This window comes from Plectropomus leopardus, chromosome 13 (genome assembly GCF_026936395.1).
Source record: "Plectropomus leopardus strain MGB_pleo_1.0 chromosome 13, ASM2693639v1, whole genome shotgun sequence".
Classification (NCBI taxonomy): Eukaryota; Metazoa; Chordata; class Actinopteri; order Perciformes; family Serranidae; genus Plectropomus; species Plectropomus leopardus.
In genome coordinates, this window is record NC_142188.1 from 1,075,830 (window position 1) to 1,095,277 (window position 19,448).

The following is a 19,448-nucleotide window of genomic DNA, read 5'->3' on the forward strand; positions in this document are numbered from 1 at the left end:
CGTCAGTCATATTTTAGGGCGGCCCGCGGTGTGCAGCTGTCAGATTCAGCCGAGAGGTTCTCCGCCCCAAAAACGGTGAAAACACGGGCTCGTTCACGCGGACAGGCAGGTGGATGCGGTGACTCTCCGAGCACAGATGTTCTTCTAACTAACACAGGTGAGCGCAGTCTTTCCAAACGAGCCATTTTTAACAGTATGTCGGTGCCAGATGTGCACCGCGCGCCGGTTCAGCGGATGTTTTTAGCACCGAGCTAAAGCTAACGGGCAGAGCTAACGGGGCTGCCAGCGACAACAGTCCGCGTCTGCGGCTCTGTGACGGGACATAACGTCAGTGTCAGTCAGCCACGGCTTCTTTACACAGTGTAAATGTCCTGTCAGTGACTGAGTGGGTTGTCTCGAGCGAGCTAACGGAGCTAACGGTGCTAACGGTGTGCTCGCGAGCAGGGGCGTAACAAACAAAGGGCTCCGGGCACCCCGAGACACTAACAGCCCCCCCATTTATTCACCCTGTTACACACACGCGCATATCTTCAAACCCAAGCTTTAAAATAAACTATACATTATTATTTATTCTATTTTCATTGAGCTCATTTTAACCAAAATTAGTCCTAAGCATTTAATAATAATATAAACTTTATTTGTATAGCAGTTTTAACTCAAGAAATGCAGCCCAACGTGCTTTATAAAGACATTACATGCACCAAGTGCTTCACATCAAACACACACACACACACACACACACACACACACACGTTTGTCATTCATATTTTTTGTCGATAAAACGAATACTGCACGATCCTGCAAACTTTGTTGTCTTTTTTTAATGCAGGCATAAATTGCAGGTTTTAAAATGAGGCCAAATCTGCAGTTTTTGATCAATGTGTTGTTTAAAATATGGATCAAATTGATCTTTGTTATGATTAAAAGAGGTTTATAGAGGAGTTTTAATGATTCTTTACTGTATAATATCATATTGGGGTCAGTCTCTGTCAGCTGCCTGTTGGACTGAGGTTCATGCTGAAATTTACGTAATGCTACTAGTTTAAAAAAAAAAAGATTTATCAACAATACACCAATAATTAAACAAGATGAACCAACAGAAAAGGTGATGCAAAGTAGGACTTAAATTTCCATGATGAAATCTGGACTGAAATGTACATTTTGTTACACTAACAAAAATCAAAGGATTAAAATGTGAATTGAAAATTACCACTTGAGATTAGTTTTGTTTTTGTTTTTTTTTTGTTTATTTTTGCAATAACATGTCACACTGCTTCTGTTAATATTCTTCAGTTGATTTTATCTACAAAAACGCTCATTTCATTACTCACTCATTCCCCTTATTTATAGCTTTATATTATATTTCATTGATAGGATCGGTGTTTTAAGTTTATAAAGTTAATATAGTACAAAGGGTCTAATGTTTGCTGGGTTATTTCTGTTTTGTCACAGTGTTTTTTATTCTTCCTGTAATTTGGGCTGCTGGACACCCGAATTTCCATTTCAGGGATGAATAAAGTGTCGTCTTGTCCTGTCTTGTCTTGTCTCTTTTTGTATAGCATCGTTAATACAAGAAATGCAGCCAAATGTGCTTTACAAGAAAGAAATTACATGAACCGAGTGCTTCCCATCAAAAGACATAAAGACATAATAAAACCTGCATGTAAAAAATAATAGATTACTTTTGTCTATATATTGTATATTTAGTCTGTGTTAACTACAGAGCTTATTGAAGGCATTTTACCAAAAACCCAGAGACTCTGAGACGAGGGAACCAGAAGTACAAAAATGCTAACGGACTTCCAGGTTTTAGGACTCATTACTTCACCACTCTGTAATACCCTAAAGAAAACACACTGATTATGTTGTTTTCCATTTTTAGCCACATATATCCCTGAAAATCCTCCACGCTGGAGCTTTAACCCTTCAGTCGCTCTGCTGTGTGTTATGAGATATCTGGATTTTTCTATCTTGCCTGTTTTCACAAACTTTGGACACTGATTGTTTGTTTCTCCGCCCTCCGCAGCACTGATACTCTCCCAGCCGTCACCTGACCGCACTGACCTCCCCCACCATCCCATCGTCACCATGGAGACCGCCAACAGCTACGTGCTGATCCACGGGAAGAACATATCCCACAGCACCCTGGCGGGCTCGTCCGCCGGGCCTCACATGTCCATCGACAAGCTTTTCCCGGCGCTCCTCGAGTGCTTTGGCATCATATTGTGTGGCTACATAGCTGGCAGGTGAGTGTGTGCGAAAACAGCAGTTACGCTGTTGTATATGATCCATTTCTGCAGACTGACATCTACTGTATGTGACTCACTGTCTGAGGAGAAAGACCCGACACAACCCCACTGTGAAAAATCCAAACTATCCCTTTAAGGTTCTTCAGTATGCAGGAATGCAGCGACTAACCGATTCCAGCTGCGTTTAAAACGTCACCGTTTCATGTGGTCAGCAAAGTCACACACGCTGTCACAAGAGCGACCCTCCTCATTTGTGTTTGAGGGGGGGCTCCACCCAAAACTAAACAATGGCGGAGGGACCCAACACTGAAGCTTTGTTTCTACCAAAAAACTGTCTGAAGTCGTCAGTACTGGAAGCATTTTGCATACACAAAGAACAAAAAAGAGTTTTTTTTAAAAAGAAAACCGATGTTCAGTCTGCAAAAAAGAGTCGCTGTTAAATGATTTTATTTGATTTTATTTGCACCATTAAACAGTAACAGAAAACACATAAAAAATAATCCAGAAAAACATGTGCCGGAGAGTTTAGAAACCCAAATGAGCTCATAGAAATACCTCACTGAAGGAAACACAGTGAAGTACAATACTTTGATACCAGCAATAAATAACAAAACGATCAAGACAAATCATGACTGGAGACTTAATGAAACACTGAGGTGGTAGGGAATAAATATAAACATTTCACGCACAGTCGAAAACACAGCGGTGACCTGCGAGTTTGGTTTGCTCACTAGACCATAAATTTACCATTAAAGTTTTAAATCTCACAGTATGTGAGAATTTTTAAGAGAGTGAATAAAGATATAGAAGTGACGCGTGAAAAGCCACCGTGTCTTTTCTGTGTTTTATGGCTTTTTTGTCTTTGTGTCCCTGCAGGGCGGATATCATCACAGAGAGCCAGGCCAAGGGTTTGGGGAACTTTGTGTCCAAGTTTGCTCTTCCAGCTCTGCTCTTTAAAAACATGGTGCTGCTGGACTTTGGAGACGTCATCTGGGCGTTTCTCTGGAGCGTCCTGGTGGCTAAGGTCGGTGTCTCTGCACCTGTGTGATCTTTCTGTTTTTGGCGCTTTGAGAGGAGTTATGTGATAAAGGATGTGAAAACGCTGCGGTCCTGTGTGCAGGTGACGGTGTTCGTGTTGGTGTGCGTGCTGACCCTGATGGTGGCCGGTCCGGACAGCAGATACAGCAAAGCCGGCCTGTACGCCATCTTCGCTACGCAGAGCAACGACTTCGCCTTAGGATACCCCATAGGTGAGGCAAAACACTGACACTGATGTAATCTGTAAAAGCAAAGAAAAACACTCAAGTTAAGACACAAAGACAATACATATTGGTCATTGAAAACCTGGGAAAGTCATGGAATTTGCACATAGCAAATTTAAAGGCCTTGAAAAATATTGGAAATTTGAATATACTGTGAAAGTTTGGGAAAAGTCAAGGAATTTTGTTTCACAAACCTGTATAAAAACATCTGATGTGTTCAAGGACCGTCAGGAATTTGAAAATCCAACGATGCTTTCTGTTTTGTAGTTTCTGGCTGTGATAAATGGTGTCATTTTTGGTGATTTTTTTTTTAAAAAAAACATGCCTTTCAAACTCATGGGCCTGTGGGTTTGGATTTTTTTTCTTTAGAAATTGAAAGAAAAAATTAAAACTTCTTTAAAAATGGCCAAAAATGGTAAAAGAAAAAAATAAATGCTGAAAATTGCCAAAAATGTTTGAAGTGGGAAAGGAAATTGCCAACGTTAAAAAAACTTAAAAAAAAAAAAAAGGAAAACAATTTTAAAGAAAAATAAATGATTTCGTTTTTTTAAATTGCCAAAAAAAATAAACATTGTTAAATTTTGTTCTTTATACATCCCCAACATTTTTAGAGACAAAAAATGACTTAATTTTTCTTTTATAATCAGCATAAGAAACAACAGAAAAACCCCTCTCCTTCTCTCTGCGTTTCTAGTTGATGCTCTGTATCGCAGCACGTATCCAGAGTACCTGCAGTACATCTATCTCGTGGCTCCGGTCTCCCTCATGCTCCTCAATCCCATCGGCTTCGCTCTGTGTGAGGTGCAGAGGTGGAGGCAGGCCAGCCACTCACACAGCACTCTAGGCATCCTGGGAGTTGTAGTGCTACAGGTATTGTGCATTATCGCGTGTTTTTGTCCTTTACGGCCTTCAGAGGTCGCCGGTAGTGTTTGAGGATCCTGTCCTGTCTAATCCTCATCTGCAGGTGCTGAAGAATCCAATAGTGTTCATGGTGATCGTAGGCATCGTCTCCCACTTCGCGCTGGGCCAGCGGATCCCTGCTGTGCTCTCAGAGTTCATAGACGGCTTGGCCAACTCGTTTGGAGGGGCGGCCTTGTTTTACCTCGGCCTCACCATGGTAACTTTGTTTTTCTTCAGTCTTTTGTGGCGTCTTAGTCAACTTTGAAGTCAAAAAGTCAAAAAAACAAACAAGCTGAACCCTAAAGCTAAACAAAGAAGGAGATGTTAATCAGTCAGAAGCCTGAAAAAAGGAGGTCTACTTGCAGACCTCTGCAGCTCTTTGTGACCCCTTTGTGAATTCAGGGGAAGAGTAACCGTGCGTTTATCTGTAAACGTGTATGGAGGCCTGTTAGCAAGTAACCAGCACTATTTTGGTCACGTCCACCGCTGCACAAAGTCTTGCTTCATTTGTGACCCGAGGGAGATAACAGGAGATAACGTTAGCAGCTCCTCTGTGTGGCACTCACCATCTGCACTGGACTCACTTACACACACATCTTCACTTTGCACACGTATTTGCACATTTCTTCTTTTTTATTGCTCTTTTTAATCTTTTTGGCTTTTTGTTTGTTTATTCTCTGTACATATCTTTATTTTTATTATTTTTATTTTATTTTATTCTATTTTATATTATTCTGTGTTAAGTGTCTTCCTTTGTGTATCTATATTTGCATTTTTAGACTATTTCATTCAGTTGCTGCTCTCTTATTCGCTGCTTCAACGAAACAATTTCCCTCACGGGATCAATAAAATATTTCTATTAAGTGCACTCTCTGACATACAAGACAAAAACTATCTACACATCTACACTGAAAAGTTCAAGGAAATTTAAAAATCCAACCATAATTTCTGTTCTTATAGTTACTGGCTGTGAAAAATGGCATCATTTTTAGAGACTTTTAAAGAAAACATGCCAAACTTGCGGACCTGCTTGTTTGGAAAAAAATTCTTTAAAAAAAAAAGAAAAAATTAAGAAAAAGGACAAATTGCCTTAAAAATGTTTCAAAAATTGCAGAAAAAATCTCTTAAGTTCACCAAAAGTTTTTAAAAAAAGTTTTCTAAATTTGTTATTTAAAAAATCACCAAAATGCTTTCTTAAAAAAATGGGTGATTTTTTTTAAAGAAAGAAGAATCATAAAAACAGCATTTTTTTTCTTCAAAAATTACCAAAAGTTAAAAAAAAAAACCATTCAAATTTCTTTCTTTAAAAATAGCCAAAATATTTAGAGAAAAAATATTGCCATATTTTGTTTATCTTTAAAGTCACCAAACATTTTTAACAATAAACAAAAATCACTTTTTTTTCATGTGGACAAAAGGCCAAAGCATAAAGGAAAAGCAATGTTTAAAAAAAAGAAAAAAGAAAGAGAATACCTGTTTACCTGCGGATGAAGCCTTGCTGTACTTTTGTCTAACCAGATTTAATTTGCACCTTTGGTAAAGATGAAGGACGTCATCGGTTATCGTGATCTCGCTCTCTATGTTTGTGTTTCAGGTGGGTCAGCTCAGAAAACTAACCAGAGACACCGGAGTCGCCTTGATTCTCCTCATCACGGCCAAACTGTAAGTGGGTCTGTTACGGTCTGTCAGGATAATCACGTTATCAACTTATCAAACTCTACATGGACATTTTGTTGACCTCGATGTTGCCTGATGTGTTTTCATGCGCGTTTTTAAAAGGTGCTTTATTATTTTTTGAAACTGATTGTGTCTCGCTCCAGCCTGGTGATGCCGCTGGTCTGTAAAGACATGGTGGATATTCTGGATGTTGGTGTGAACAGCACGAGCGCCAACCACACCAGTTTGTCTAACTTTGCTTTCCTTTACGGCGTCTTCCCGACCGCACCCTCCGTGGCCATCTACGCCGCGCACTACAACATCGAGCTGGAGGTGGTGAGTACCGCCTGTGTTGTCATCCTACTTTAAACTTTTTTTTTTTTTTTTTTCAATTTGCAGGACATTCGTTTTATACGGGACTTGAAGCTCTGAAACTATATTTTGACAGTTTGGGCACTCTGAAGGAAGAAACGCTGCTGAGGTCTGAAGATGAAGGTGTTTGACTTTACAACAAGGCGTCATTATAACGAAATTACACGGCCAACGTGTTTCCCTCCTGCTCAGGTCACATGACAAAGACTGAGCCAGAAGAGGATCACACACACAGATATTAGATTTCTTCATTAAACGGTTTCTACTGCAGCTACAATCCTCAGTATTCCTTCCCCACATCACCACATGGAGGAGGACGTTATTCTGTGTCAGAAGCCTCCTCTTTTTATGTTTTTGAAGTGTTTGTCGTGTTTGAGTGAGCTGAGGAAAGCCGGAGAAAGTCTGAAGTGTGTGTGGTAGAAACATAAGACAGTTTTGTATTTACCAGCTAATAACTGTGTCAGTTTAAACCTTCTGACTCACACGACTTAAACTACGGCTATTAACCCTTTTCGTCGATTGCTGATTGAATATTTATCAATATTGTTTTGATTAGATTAGTTCCTGGAAATGTATTTTTAATGCCACGTTTTGCATAGTGGCGAGAGTTTGTGGCCGTGAAGCCTCTCTGCTTCCTGCACACTGAAAACGGTGGAATAAACAGAAATAAACAGTAAAGTAAAGCGATCAAATATGAACAGATTCTGTCACGGAGTTGCACGTTTCTCGCCTCAGATATTTTCAGCTACAGATGTGTCAAAGGATGGCTGAAGCAAAATAAGAGATGTGAGCATTTTTAACTCTTATTTCTTGCAGTTTAGTGTTTTATGTAGGTAAACTTGGAATTTTGTTTTTTGTCTTTTCTTGTATTTTTGTGTAATCTAAATGTACATATTTACCTTTTTGTCGTCTTTTTCCGTAATTATTATCGTATGCACGTTATTTTGTGAAACCTAGATATTTTTTTCTTTTCAAACTAGAGACAGGAGCTGGAAACTAGCAACAGCTATAATCTCTATATGTGAAACATCTGCAGCTTCTTTGTAGCAGGCTGATGTTGCACTAAGTTAATTTACATCGTCCTCGTCAAATAACTATAGAAATAAGTGAATAAAACTGTTTAACTTGTATTCTGGTAGTTGTAGGTTTTCTCCCTGGTGAGCGTCTTGTTTCTCAGTTTTCTGTGGTCACGTAACACCAGTTTAAAAATGATTTGTGTCTTTCTGCTGCAGAGACGGACCTGTTTTATGTTTATTTGTATCAGATAAGCTTTTCTTTATAAAATCATAAATGTCCTGTGTGCAGATGAAGTGTTACACTCTCACTGTTCAGTGTGTTTTCTCTCTGCCTGTCCTCTCTTTAGGTGACTTCAGGGATGGTCATCAGCACGTTTCTGTCTGCTCCCATCATGTACGTGTCGGCCTGGTTACTAACAATCCCTCTGATGGACCCGACGCCGCTGGTGACGGAGCTGGAAAACGTCAGCTTCAACATCAGCATCGTCAGCCTCGTGGCTCTGGTGAGTGTGATGAAGAATCTGCAAGAAATATTCATTCGACTTTGTCAGCTTAAAGGAGCTTAAAGGACGTTGTTTCTGATGTGTGTGTGTGTGTGTGTGTGTGTGTGTGTGGCAGATGATGAATAATTCCACAGTTTTAAATTCCCAAATCCATGTCTCCTCTCAGGTGTGGACCATCGTGGTGATGTTGCTCAGCAGGAAGTTTAACAGACTTCCTCACCTGTTTGCCTTAAACCTTTTCCTGGCTCAGGTCAGTGTCTGCTCAAAAATCCAGTAAATGATGAATAAAAAAAAAACATTATACAGCAGATGGATCTGATTTTTGAGCGTGTTCTTCATCTGTGATTTGCGGAGCTTGTTTCGTGTGTCTGGTCCTGAACCTCTTGTGCTCTGCTGCAGTTTTTGGTGTGCGTCAGTATGATCCTGTGGAACTTTTTGGTGAAACAAGAAGATAATCTGGTGGGAAAAATCCTCACCTTCACTCTGCTGTACGGGTCTCTGTACAGCACCTACATCTGGACAGGTGAGTGTTTACTTCTCTCCTGTAAATACTGAAATGATTGGAGTTTTTGTGTTTATGTGTGTGTGAGTGTTTTGCTGTGTCTTTCAGGTTTAATCCCTCTGTGTCTGGCTCTCACTAACAGAGACGACCTGCTGAGACTCCGGCCGGGAGTTTTCATGATTTTGGGTTGGGGGTAGGTCAGCACCGACATCTTCAGCACCAAATCTTCAATGGTTTAATGATAACTTGTAGAAAAGTTTTAGGTCTGTTTGATCATTAAGTCCAACAGAGCAGTTTGGAAAAGTGTGGAATTAGATTTAAGTCATTTCCAGCTCTGATTATATTATATAGTGGGGGTTTTAAAAAGTATATTATTATTGCCACACGAACGTTTTGGGCCAGACGCCTTCAGCGTGTACGTCGGCAGTAACACAAAGAAAACCTCAGACGTGTAATTAATTATGTCCGCTAATGAAACCAACTCCAGTGCATCCCAGCAGGGAGAGCCAACATTTCCAAGAAACAGAATCACAATAATATTATAAAGTAAGAGATGAAAATAAATCAAGAAATGCAACAAGGAGATAATAACTAATAACAGTAATAGTGATAATGATAATACTGGTACTAATGATGATAATAATAATCAAATAATGTAAATAAATTAAAGAGGAGATAAAAAAATACAATAAAATAAATAATACATTTAAACAAAATAAATAAATAAATTTTCTAAACTATAAAATTTAGAATTTCTAAAAAAATTAATTGATCATAAAAGTAGAGTTTTTGACGAAGCACAGTTTGAGAGAGTGAAGGATGGAGCGAGCGAGATGCCGAAAACAAGGCCAGAAGTTAGGGCTGGGCGATACGGAAAAAAGCCTTATCACCATCATTTTTACATTTTTAAATTATCACATTAGGATAAACAAAATTAACAAAATGTACATATAAAATTGTGTGTGTGTGTGTGTGTGTGTGTGTGTGTGTGTGTGTGTGTGTGTGTGTAGGGTTCCCTTCCTGATGGTCGGAGGTCTTCTGATATCAGGAGAGAGGACCGACACCATCGACTCGGCCTTCTTCTACGGCAGAGCTCAGGTCAGAAAAACACCTGCTGTTTTCCGCCTCTCTCTGTTTTTTTTCTGCTTTGCCCGATTCTGTTTAAACGTGTCGTGGAGATCTCCTCTGTTACTTATCATCAGCAGCGTGATATAAATCAAATGTAAAGCTCGTCAGTCTTTCGGGAAGTTTCCTTCATCGTCTGTCCTCTGCGGCTGCAGATCATCAGCACGGCGGTGGTGCTCGCCGTCAGCCTGGTGCTCGGTGCCGTATCTCTGATGGGCCTCAGCCAGGGCGACAGGGAGCAGAGCGGCTACCAGGCCCTGAACAGAGCTGCTGTAACGGGCATCGGTGATGAGCTGAGGACCCCTGCTGGCCTGGAGGATCCACAACAACAACAACAACAACAACAACAACAACAACAGATGGCAAACTCACCTGCCTGCAGCATCAACTCAGGTAGCTCTGCTCTCTAATACAGATGGAAATCCACGAATATTTACTCAATTAAACAAAAAACCTGGACATTAAAAACTGTTTAACTGATTAATTCTCACCACATGATGTGCATTTAAATATCTGGTCTCTGTTGTGTTTGCAGACCTCCACGGTTTCTCTCCTCTGCAGCCGATGCCTGACATGATCGCCAGCACGCAGAGGGAGCACACGAACAGCACAGGTAGCAAACACGAGTCATCTAATCTGCGACTAATTAATGTGAGCCGTGACATTTTCTTCAGGGTTCCCGCGGTCATGGACAGGCTGGAAAGCTCATGGCTTTTCACAATCATGCTTTCCAGGCCTGGAAAAGTCATGGAATAATAAAAAAATCATTGATATTTTAGGAAAAAAAGTCATGAAATGTTGTGTATAATTAAATTGTTACACTAATCTTCCATTGAATAACCTTTATCTGTCAACATCACGTAGCTCTAATATTCAGCGATGTGTGACGAAAGTTTTTTTCATTTTCTCACCTTGTTCTGTCTCTCCCTTCATGCCTGCCAGCTGCCTGAAAAAAATTCCCACTAAAATGTGTGAACGCTGTTTATTTGCGTGACCTTTTAATAACGATATTCCACATTTCATTCAGTCCCAAAAAAAGAAATAAAAGAGTGCATGTTTATTTTATAAAGAGGAAATTTATTTGATTCAGGAAATGAAACAGTCATAATTTGCATTTTACAACATTTACTCGTGATGTAAAAAAATGTAAATGCATTTCTCCTGGAATTTAATGTGGGTTTATGTTTCTGTTGGTCTCCAGGCCACAGCGGGGCGCTGTGTGACGGCCAGCAGCAGAGCTCGTCCTCCGAGCAGCCGCTGAACCTGCCGCCGCCCGGCCTGCAACCCACCGACGACAAACAGACGCTCAGACACGTCCTGCTCTGTCTGCTGCTCTTCGTCAGCCTGCTCGCGGTGAGCGTGAAACACTCGCTGAGTTTGTTTGTTTGTTTGTGTGAAATTATCAGGAAGTTTAAATCAGAGCCAGATTCCGGTTTTATTGCCACGTACATTTACATACACAAGGAATTTGACTTGGTGTTTCGGTGCAAAACAATTAACATAAAGGGAGAATAAAAATATTAAATTTCAATAGTGTAAGACATAAGATAAAAATATAGAAGCAATTTAACAATATAAGATGGAAAATAGAGAATAAAGAACACAAAGTGTACGTGCACAAGATGCATAAAATAAAAGCAGTCTGTCAAAATCCCACTGAGACACATCGATACTCGACACGTTCACGCTGATTAAAGGACGGCAATAAGACTTCTTAACAAGGTTAATGTCAGAGAACAGACTCACAGACTGTTTATCAGCTCACCTGTGTTGAAATTTAAAAAAACATTATAAGTCATGTTTAAAGCCAGGAACAGATTATTACCTGCAAATCTACAGAGGCTGTTCATATTAAGATCCAACGACCGGGATCATAGTGTCATTTTAAAAGTCAGCACGCTCGCACTGCAGTAAAGCAGACGTGTTTCAGTACATGGAGACAAACTGGAATTATCTGGATAATCACTTCAAATTTCAGCGCCAATTTTATTCAGTTTAAAAGGAGATATAAAGAAAAAATGATGGGACATTATGAACTTTTCTGAGTAACAGTAATGTTGAGAGGACCGTCATTGATTGTTTCTGTTATTGATAAACTTGATATGATTGGTGAAAAGAATGTAAACATAGACAGGTTTGTTCCCGTTTTTACTGCAGCTTCTGTCATTAGCTATATAAGATTTTCTTCTTCCTGCTCCTGTTTGTTCATGTAATGTGTCGAAGTGTTACAAGAGAAAAAGCACAGAATGGGTTTTTGTTTTTTTTGGAAATCATACACTGACACGAGAAAATAAACCAAATATTAATAAATGAATAATGAAATAAATGAAAAAAAGAGATTTTTTTTTTTTTTAAAGATTTGTTTAATAACAAATGCCAAATATACGAGCAAGCCCACTGCTGAAATGCACAGTTTTTGTATTTCAGATAAGGGAAAGAGAATATTAATAACTATAATAATAATAAAAACAAAAATATTAACAATAATTAAATTAAAATAATTAAATAATAATTACAATAATAATGAGAACAATACTACTACTAGTAGCCTAATGAAAGATAAAAAGAAATACACTCATGATAATAATAATCATATTAATGAATTAAAAAGTTTACATACAGACTTAGCTGTCATCATAAAAGTGTATTGAAACAAAAAACAATCCTTGAGTCATGTCAGTTGTCTATATAGCAATTACTATGAGAAAAACAAAACCAAAAATAAAAAAAATAATTTTATAAAATAAATAAAATAATAATAAAAAAACACAGAAATACATAAATCGGCATAAGTTCACTTGAAGTCTCTTTGCAGTCTTGTTTGAAAAAAAAAAGGGAGATTTTAAATCTTAATGAGTCTTTTATCTGGTTAAATAATCCGACAAAAACCACCCGGCTACTCTCAGAGTGTGCACAGTAAATATTGTTTCTGAAATGCTTCTCCACTTTCTGACACGCACATATATTCAGCTGTAGTTTAGCTGGATCCGATTATATTCAGGAGGCGGGGCAGAGTAAAGACGAGCGTGCTGCTGATGGTGGACGTCTCTGTGTGTGCAGAACCTGTCCAGCTGTCTGTGGTGGCTCTTCAACAAAGATCCAGGGAGACTTTACCTGGAGCTGCAGTTCTTCTGTGCCGTGGCGAACTACGGACAGGTACCGCCTCACGTGTCAACATGAGCTGCTCTGAGTGAAAAAAACAAAACACTTTCGGTCTTTAACTCCTATTTGACTCGTACTCCTTCCAATCCTCTTTGTCCCAGGGCTTCCTGTCCTTTGGGATCTTTGGTCTGGACAGACACCTCATCATCATGCCCTTCAAGAAGAGGTGAGTCTCCGTCGTGCTTCCTAAATTCCTTTGAGATGAAACGAGAAACACACGAGGTGGATTTCCATCACAAACTCACGAAACGTGACAACTCACCAGGGGCGAGGAGAAATCGATACACATTTGTATCGCGATATTTTGCGTGGTGATATATTGCTTCACCGACGCCAAGTATCGATTTTTATTGTATTGATTGCAAATGTGAAATGAAGCCGTTAGTGCCGGAGAAATAAAGTCAGTTGCTTTTTAAGTCCACACGATGGTGCCGTCGAGCCGTTAGCTGGTGAGGTCGGCAGACGTACCGACTGTCTCCTCACAGTGAACGTCAGAGACGACGGCGCAGGAGCAGGACATAGGGAACGCACCGACAGCGTTTAACCCTTTCAAACCTGAGCTAATTGGCTTGATTTCTTTCAGAAACATGGGGAGAAGGCCATGAGCAAAAAAAAGTAGAGAAGACCCAAAAAATAGCAAGAAATTAGTTAAAAGTACAAGAAAATTACCTGAGAATTAGTATCAGCCTTCAAAACCTGAAGCGACATCACATTCGTTATGATGCTTTCAGACTCCTCACAAGTATTTCAATGTTCGAATCTTGATCAAATCTGTCAGTCAAGCTAATTTGCTCATTAGTCTTGTATAAATCACAAACTGGGAACAGTGCGGTTTTATTCTCACTGAAACGAGTTGCCTGCAGTTGAATTCTTGCAAAATCTGGCGTTTTCAAATCTGCTGAAACTTATGTGAGCATAAAAACATTTTTTTGCAATAGATGGGATTTTTATTTAAATTATTATTTTTAGGCATATTTTATATTTGTGATTTTCAATTTGCACAATTTGAGGGTTAATGGAAACCTGCCTAGAGGTTGACTGTGTGTGTGTGTGTGTGTGTGTGTGTGTGTGTGTGTGTGTGTGTGTCAGGCTGCTCTGGCTGTGGCAGGGGCGGGATGCTGAGGACTTGAGTCCCTCAGGTGTACCAGAGGAGGTCAGACTCACCTGCACCCAGTTTGTCCGCTACCACAAAGACCAGTGTGTGCAGGACATAGTGCACACGCGCAGGTACGACTACGTGTGTGTGTGTGTGTGTGTGTTTTGTGTTTGGAAAGTTAAACTAAAAATTAAATCAAAATCCTTCTGGTTATTGAATTATATTTTTTCTGTCCTTCGGTGAAGTCGTTGGGGAGTAAACGGCCACAGAGATTTCATGGGTTGTTTTTTACCTTTTTAGTTCCCATGAGATGTTACGTCATAGATACATGAGATTTTCACTGATGACTGGAATTTGTGACCGAAAGCTGCTCAGCAGTTATCAGCTGTTTGTATTTGGAGAGGACGCGTTCCTCACCCTGTAAGTCCAGTTTACGTGAAACTGGACACACAAGTGCAGCTCAGTGTCCTCCACAAAAAACACCTCAAAACTTAAGCCCGCCTCGCTAACTAAAATAAAAAAGAGAGAAAAGATCGTTATTGTCATTGTTAATAACATAATAATGAAAGTCAGTTTCAGTCAGCAGCAGCACAAAGAAACATGTTCTGCCATTTCTTTTGAATTTTCCCTCCTAAACTGTTTGTACCAAATTTTCTGTTAAAAGTCACCAAAATCCTGTTGATGTTGTGTTACATTTGAAACGTACCGAGGATGTGAGGGCCATTACAAATGCAAAAAGCACAAAAAAATAAAAGTTGTTTCAGGACAAAACACAAATCAGACGATAAATCATAAAATGTGTGTAAAATTATTTTGAAATCAGTCAATAGAGGGCACAACAATTTGAATCATTGAGCTTAATATTTTTATTGAATTTGATAAAATATTTCCGTTGACACAGATTTGGTCGTGACTGAGCGAGCGTCTGACTGTTAGAAAACCGGTCGTTATTTTTAATGCAGCTGTTGCAAACTGTCAAAGTTCTTGATCCTTTGCAGCTTTTCACTTTTAACGGTCCGTGCCGGCTTCAGCGCTTGAATCTGTGCTTGTGGCTGATTTCGGCTCTGATTTAGTTCGGTTCTGGTTTGGATCTGACCTGCTCCCTCTCAGAGGAGCTCCTTTTTATTTCTGCATTATTATTTAGTTTCCCTCTGATTCTTCTCTGCGTGCTTTTAGCATGTTTGAGTTTCTGTCTTTTTATTATGTTTGTACGCCTCTCCCTTTTTGCACCACTTCCTTCCTCCTCATAAATAACAGACAGTCCCTAAGTTATACTTGAATATTCAGTTTTAATCCTGCTCTGAATTCATTATTTTTTTAAATAACATTTAAAAAAGCGAATGAGAAAGACCCGATAAGGAGTATCGATGGTTGTTTCAGAGAACACTCGAGGGTGTTTCTTTTATTCTAACACGTTTCCTTCCTCCTCTTTATTAATCCTTGTCCTTTCCTTCCTTCCTTCCTTCCTTCCTTCCTTCCTTCACCTGCCCTCTTTTCCGTCTTCTCGATCGTCCCAAAGTGGTTCAGGAGAGAGTGTGAGCGCTTCCACAGGTGAATCCTTCCTCTGATAATGACAGGTGTGGAGGAGGAGGAGGAGGACGACTGGAGGAGGAGGAGGAGGAGGAGGAGGACGGGGCTGTGACTCACTCCTCCTCCCACATCACACATCATCAGGAGCAACTGAACCACGATCTGCACCAGATTCACCAAACTCACCTGAGCTCGTCTGAGCGCTGCGGCCCGAGCCCGCCTCCCGCCCGCCTGCCCCGCCCGCCCCGCCCACCCCGCCTGCCCCGCCCTCTTCACTCTGACGGTAAAAACCAGCCTCCATCATCTGACTGTGAGGAGCAGATCCAGCAGCTCCAGTCCGGCTACGGCCCCGCCGACCCCCCACACCAGCATGACCTTCCTCTGAGCCCGCCGCGTCCCCGCCCCCCTCAGACGCGGCTCCAGAGCGTGTTTTGGGGCAGCGCCCTGGTGGACTGGCTGCTGGAGCGAGGCCTGTGCGCCGGGCGAGCCGAGGCCCACCTCTACGGCGTCCGGCTTCAGCAGGGAGGCGTGCTGGATCACCTGACAGGTCAGCACGCCTTCAGGGACGCACCCTTCCTGCTGTACCGCTTCACGCAGGCGGGAGAGAGCGGCAGAGCCGAGGCGTGGTCACACATCATGTGACAGGAAGTGAGGAGGTGTGTGCGCTTTGATGGACAGGTGAGAAACATCTGTCTCCAGCTGAGGAAAGGACAGTCGGGGTTAATGAGGGCTGTACCGAATACTTTTACTTTCTAAACCTAAACCAACATCAGAAACATTTTCATTTCACTAAGTTTTTTTAAATGTTCTCAAAATGATTATTTCTCTTTTTTTTTAACTTATATTAGTTTAATAAAAACTAACTATTATGATTTTTATTTTATTTATTTTTACATGTTTTAGGGTGCACAGTCATGGAATTGAATTTGCAGGCTAACTCATTTAATCCGTTAATGATTTCATTTAAGGATTTTAATATATTTTAGGGTGATTAAGCCATGATTTGATGACCGACATTTGTATCTCAGGTTTTGGGGAAAAACAAAATACTGAGATTTCGGTACAGCCCTGTCAGTTAACTGGAGACTGAAAAACTAGCGCTCCCTGCTGGCACCCTCCTCTTCTCCTTCTTCTCCTTCTTCTTCTTCTTCTTCTTCTTCTTCTTCTTCTTCTTCTTCTTCTTCTCCTCTTTTTATTTCAGTCACCTTGAGATGTGAAAAGTGATTTTTTTCTGGATTTCTGTGAGTCAGTGAACTCCACAGTTTCACTGAGTGAAGGACAAAGACGATCTGCGTGAAGGACAAGTCCCCCGTCATCAGCTCGCCGTCCTCAGATATCGTCTCATTTATGTGACTTTTGAGTGCAGCAGCCAATCAGAGCAGAGCAGCAGACTGACGGAGAACTCAGCCAACGAGCTGAAGGGCTGCTCGCCGATCTCACCTGCTCGTTATGTTTTACGCCGTCGTGTTTTCGTCCAGACGACGTAAAGTCCTGGCGCCTCTGCCTGCGGTCTCTTCAGTATTTGACATTTTGCACGTTGTGTCTTTGAGCGCTCTGGTCGCCGCTGACTTGCCTGCATGACTCGGAGCACTGAAGCGTTTGCACTGACCGAAGCAGAAACCGTCTTCACATTTTTAGATTATGCAACTCACTGGATGTTTGTGTGTCGTGTGACGATGCTGCGGATGCTGCAGTGTGTTATCGTGTCAATTTTAAAACATTTTTCAGTGGATTTATTCAGCCAGGGTGGAAATGAGCACAGATGTCTCTCCAGACGAACCTGGAGGAGTTTTAGTTTAAGAATTCAGCCCGAACAGACAACAACTCATTTTTTGGGGGGTTATCCCGAATAAGCTCTGAAAATGAAGTTTCCTAAAATCTCTGGAACTCCAGTGTAGATCAGTGACATTTTCGAAATTCACCAAAGCCCTTTATCTTAAATACATCTGTCCAGGGCCGGCTCTTGGCATAGGCAATATAGGCGGTCGCCTAGGGCGCCATCTGCTGGAGGGGCGCCGCCACGCCGCCAGTCCCCCTTGGCCTCAAGGGAAAATAATAATAAAATAATAATTTTCTATGCCCACTGGCGCCCTCACTTACTGTTTTAGTGTTGTCTAGAAAAAAAATATTAACATTACAAATAAATAAACAGTGACTTGTTCCTAAATTATGTGTGAGCACGTGATGTGTCGTTATCGGGTGCGGAGGTGCGGGTTAGGGTTAGGGCGCACCAAATTGGGTAGAGCCGGCCCTGCATCTGTCCGTTTTCCCTCGTTACTCTAAGCTGATCCAATTACAGTCCGAAACTTTTTTTTTTTAGTTGAAGTTCTTGTAAGCTGTAGCCCCTCCAGGATGCTGCTGCCATCGCAACCATTAATGCAACCAATCACCGTTAATTCTGCACAAAAAAGCCGAAAAACATCTCCACGTGCATCCCACCTGTAAAGAAAAGCTGTGAAATCAGGCGTTTTTGGCCATAAATAAAGCGTGCGTAATCCTGGAGGGACTGCGGAGGTCAAAAGCAGCGCGGCGCCGCTGACGGATGGACCTGCTCCCGCTGAGCGAGCAGCAGCTCCGGCAGCATCTCTGACGTTCAGACACGGTGCCGTGATCTCATCAGGTCGTTGTGTTTACCGAGTCGAGTGCCTGCTGACGTGAAGGTGTGTGTGTGTGTGTGTGTGTGTGTGTGTGTGTGTGTGTGTGTGTGTGTGTGAACAAAAGCGTCTGTGTGTTTGAGATTTTAACGTTAAGTGTGACGGTGTGTTGTTGGTGGATGTTTTGTAAAACCCTTTGAAACCCGAGAAAACAGGATTGATTTCTTTCAAAAATGGAAAAAAAGGCAACAAGCAACTAATTAGAAGAAATTACTCAAAAGTTTTGCAACAAATTAGTAAAAAATTATGTGAAACATGAAAATAAGCAAGAAAAAAGGAAATGACCTGCTTAAAAGTAGCATTTCTAACTTAATTTTAAACCTTACTCAGTTTTTTAGGATAATTATAGTTTTCTCCTCATTTTCCCTAGTTTTTTAAATGTAACTTTAGAAAACTACTAAATTATCGGACATTTTTTGCCAAGTTGCTCATTTCCTTTTTTCCTTTTGTTTTTTGAAAGAAATCAAAGCGATGTGCTTGGCGCTCAAAATGCTCGTAAAAGGTTTTCAAAGGGTTAAAGTGCGCCGCTGAAAGTCAGTCAGAGTCTACGACTTTGTCACGGCCAAAAAGTCACTAATAAACAAACTGTTTGCATCCACAGAACATGGCGAACCTTAATTTTTATTTCATTAATTTATATTTAATATTGATTCCATTATCGATCCATAATCAATACCACTATCAAAAACGTTTCTATTATTTGGAAATCCGGGGCCACAAGCACATGAGCTTATTTTCAGCCTTTCTCTAACTGTGAATGTCGGCAGGCTGTTGGCAGCTATAGGAGAAGTAGGCCGACTCAAAAGTTTTTAATTCCTGAGTAAAATGATTAACAGCACAGAAGTTTGACAGAAGCTGAAGTCAGAGTCCTGCAGTCAGGAGAGGTTGGCCTATTATCAGCACAATGTGCTTCAATTTACCTGAAGTTTGTTTCAGATGGAGCTTTTCATTTTGATATAATGCTGGAAAGTTTAATAAATAATAATAAATCATATGTTTATTACGCTCCAACACACCATGGTCACATGACACTGTGTCAGTGAACTATGAGGGCAAAAAACAAACCACAAAAAAGAGCAAAATAATCGTTCTTTAATCGTAATCAAAGTAAAATGTTCAGTTAATGGTGATACTGATTTTAGGTTTGAGGCTCGGACCTTTGCTGGGAGGACATTTTAGTACCTGGACCTCTTTGAATTTTAGTAGACGCTCCAACATTACTGATTTTTGAGTTTCTGAAAAAAACAGAACTGGGTCTTCATGAGAACCGGGTTTCAGTCTCCATCCCTAGGTTGTATTTGGGCGTGATTTTTCCAGATGGAGGGAGAGCAACTGGAAGTGATGACAGTAGATGTATGAAGAGAACTGGATACAGCGTCACAGACAGGGCCCCATGCGTTCCTGTGAAAGTCGCTCAGTGC

At 40.8% G+C, this 19,448-nt stretch overlaps 1 protein-coding gene across 4 annotated transcripts in view; it reads left to right on the forward strand.

Moving 5' to 3' along the window:
- The window catches only part of gpr155b (G protein-coupled receptor 155b), a 23,979-nt gene continuing 4,531 nt past the window's right edge, over positions 1-19,448 (forward strand). For 2 of the 4 annotated variants that reach the window (XM_088086355.1, XM_088086354.1), the window contains exons 1-19: positions 1-157; positions 2,027-2,246; positions 3,126-3,273; positions 3,370-3,499; positions 4,206-4,381; positions 4,476-4,628; positions 6,006-6,073; positions 6,232-6,403; positions 7,803-7,958; positions 8,125-8,208; positions 8,358-8,481; positions 8,569-8,653; positions 9,471-9,558; positions 9,741-9,978; positions 10,121-10,198; positions 10,787-10,938; positions 12,646-12,741; positions 12,849-12,913; positions 13,837-13,974. In XM_088086355.1, the coding sequence (XP_087942481.1) occupies positions 2,089-2,246; positions 3,126-3,273; positions 3,370-3,499; positions 4,206-4,381; positions 4,476-4,628; positions 6,006-6,073; positions 6,232-6,403; positions 7,803-7,958; positions 8,125-8,208; positions 8,358-8,481; positions 8,569-8,653; positions 9,471-9,558; positions 9,741-9,978; positions 10,121-10,198; positions 10,787-10,938; positions 12,646-12,741; positions 12,849-12,913; positions 13,837-13,974 (2,309 nt within the window). In that variant the 5' untranslated portion in view covers positions 1-157; positions 2,027-2,088. Of the gene's footprint in view, positions 158-2,026; positions 2,247-3,125; positions 3,274-3,369; positions 3,500-4,205; positions 4,382-4,475; positions 4,629-6,005; positions 6,074-6,231; positions 6,404-7,802; positions 7,959-8,124; positions 8,209-8,357; positions 8,482-8,568; positions 8,654-9,470; positions 9,559-9,740; positions 9,979-10,120; positions 10,199-10,786; positions 10,939-12,645; positions 12,742-12,848; positions 12,914-13,836; positions 13,975-14,167; positions 15,353-15,420; positions 18,631-19,448 lie in introns of those variants that run through there. The other 2 variants (XM_088086352.1, XM_088086353.1) reach the window with 2 other exon arrangements.